This window comes from Microtus ochrogaster, linkage group LG4 (assembly GCF_000317375.1).
Source record: "Microtus ochrogaster isolate Prairie Vole_2 linkage group LG4, MicOch1.0, whole genome shotgun sequence".
In the NCBI taxonomy this organism is placed as follows: domain Eukaryota; kingdom Metazoa; phylum Chordata; class Mammalia; order Rodentia; family Cricetidae; genus Microtus; species Microtus ochrogaster.
In genome coordinates this window covers 65,711,844-65,713,517 of record NC_022030.1, presented here as the reverse complement: position 1 = coordinate 65,713,517, position 1,674 = coordinate 65,711,844, and the positions used below count along the sequence as shown (strand labels likewise).

The window sequence follows — 1,674 nt, the reverse complement described above, 5'->3', positions numbered from 1 at the left end:
TCCTAGGGGGCTCCAGGGCAGGTGTGTACTGGGCCCTGTTGTCTCCTAGGGGGCTCCAGGGCAGGTGTGTACTGGGCCCTGTTGTCTCCTAGGGGGCTCCAGGGCAGGTGTGTACTGGGCCCTGTCTTCTCTCCAGCAGTTATGGATCCCAAGCCAAGAGACTGGTTACCAGCTGGACATCAAGAAGAGCCTCGGTTGATTCCCAGCTTGCCAAAGGACGTGGTCCAGGACCCAGACAGTGGACATACCACCAGGTAGGCTGTTGGATGTTGTGAGTCCTGGTATCCCACTTAGACATCAGGTGTTCGGGATCAGCCCCACAGGCTAGATAGACAGAATCCTTTCTGAGGCAGGGTTTCCCTACGTAGCCCTGGCTATCCTGTTACTCAACCAGGCTGGCCTCGAACCCAAGCGATCCACCTGCTTCTGCCTCCCAAGTGCTGGGATTAAAAATATGTGCCACCTCTGCCTGGCTGATATACAGTGTTTTAGAGGACTCCTGTGTCCCAAGAAAAGTGAAAGAGACTTCTCTGGGCCCCGAAACATGGTGAATATACCTAGTGGGAGTACTGTGGCCCATGAGTGTGTCAGAGCCGAGGGACGGTGGGGACATGCTGCCTGAGAGCCTTTGTTGTCAACATACGGTCCTATGTTTACTCTGTTGGTTTTGGGTTTTTAATATATTTATATTTTATATACGAGTGTTCTGCATGTTTACCTGCATGACAGAAGGGAACATCAGGTCCCACAACAGGCGATTCTGAGCCACCATGTGGGTGCTGGGAACGAACCCAAGACCTCTGGAAGAGCAGCCAGCCCCTTAGTTTGCTTTTGAGACAGGGCTTCACTGTGTAGCCTTGGCTGGCCTAGATATCACTCAGACCCCCTCAAACTCAGATCCACCAGCCCCTAAGGGCATGTTTTGAAAAATTGCCAAGAAGGCAAACCTAATGGTGGACACCCATGATCCTAGCACTTCGGAAGCTAAAGCAGGGCAATCGGGAGTTTGAAGCCAGCTTGGGCTGCATGGGAAGACTTTATCACAAAAAAGGGGAGGGGAGGGGAGGGGAGGGAGAGAGGGGGGGAAGATGGAGGGGGGAATGAGAGAATGAGGGAAGGAAACCCCCTGGGAGTGTTTAGGAGGAGTGATGCTGGCAGCAGGCTCTTAGCTTTCACAGAGGGTGGCATGGAGGGAGACAGATGGAGAGTGACAGGAAGTGCTGGGGCAGAGGTCCCTGGAACAAGACAGACGTTTCTTCCTTTCTCTACCCCAGATGAGCACAGACAGGTCCTCAGTGGATCGCTGTCTTTCACAGTCTAAAAGCACCTGTCTGAGGGTCTCAGCAGCCCTTTCAGAAACCTCCCTCAGGAAGGGGCCTCCCTTGTCCTCTCCGGGCCCTCCAACCCTCTGGTCAGCTCTGCAGGCGGAGCAGCCTCAAGAGGGAGGATCCAGTCTGTAGCACTGAAATGGAACTCGAGGGTGCTGAAGGGGCGAGCGCTCTTGGACTCTACCTGGGAGGGATGGGGCAGTGGCCTCACGGGCCTTCTGTGACCAGCCTTCCTAACAGACTGGGAGGTGCTGCCATCCGCATCTTCAGTGAGCACACCCCCAGTAGTACCTGCAGGAACCCCTACACACACACACACACACACACACACACACACACACACACA

The 1,674-nt window shown here is 54.7% G+C and overlaps 1 protein-coding gene across 3 annotated transcripts in view; it reads left to right on the top strand.

The window, feature by feature from the left end:
- Armc9 (armadillo repeat containing 9) overlaps window positions 1-1,674 on the top strand; it is a 133,424-nt gene that overhangs the window by 121,664 nt on the left and 10,086 nt on the right. For 2 of the 3 annotated variants that reach the window (XM_026786155.1, XM_026786154.1), the window contains one exon: window positions 137-254. In XM_026786155.1, the coding sequence (XP_026641956.1) occupies window positions 137-254 (118 nt within the window). The remainder of the gene's footprint in view (window positions 1-136; window positions 255-1,674) is intronic. The other variant, XM_005361765.3, reaches the window with a different exon arrangement.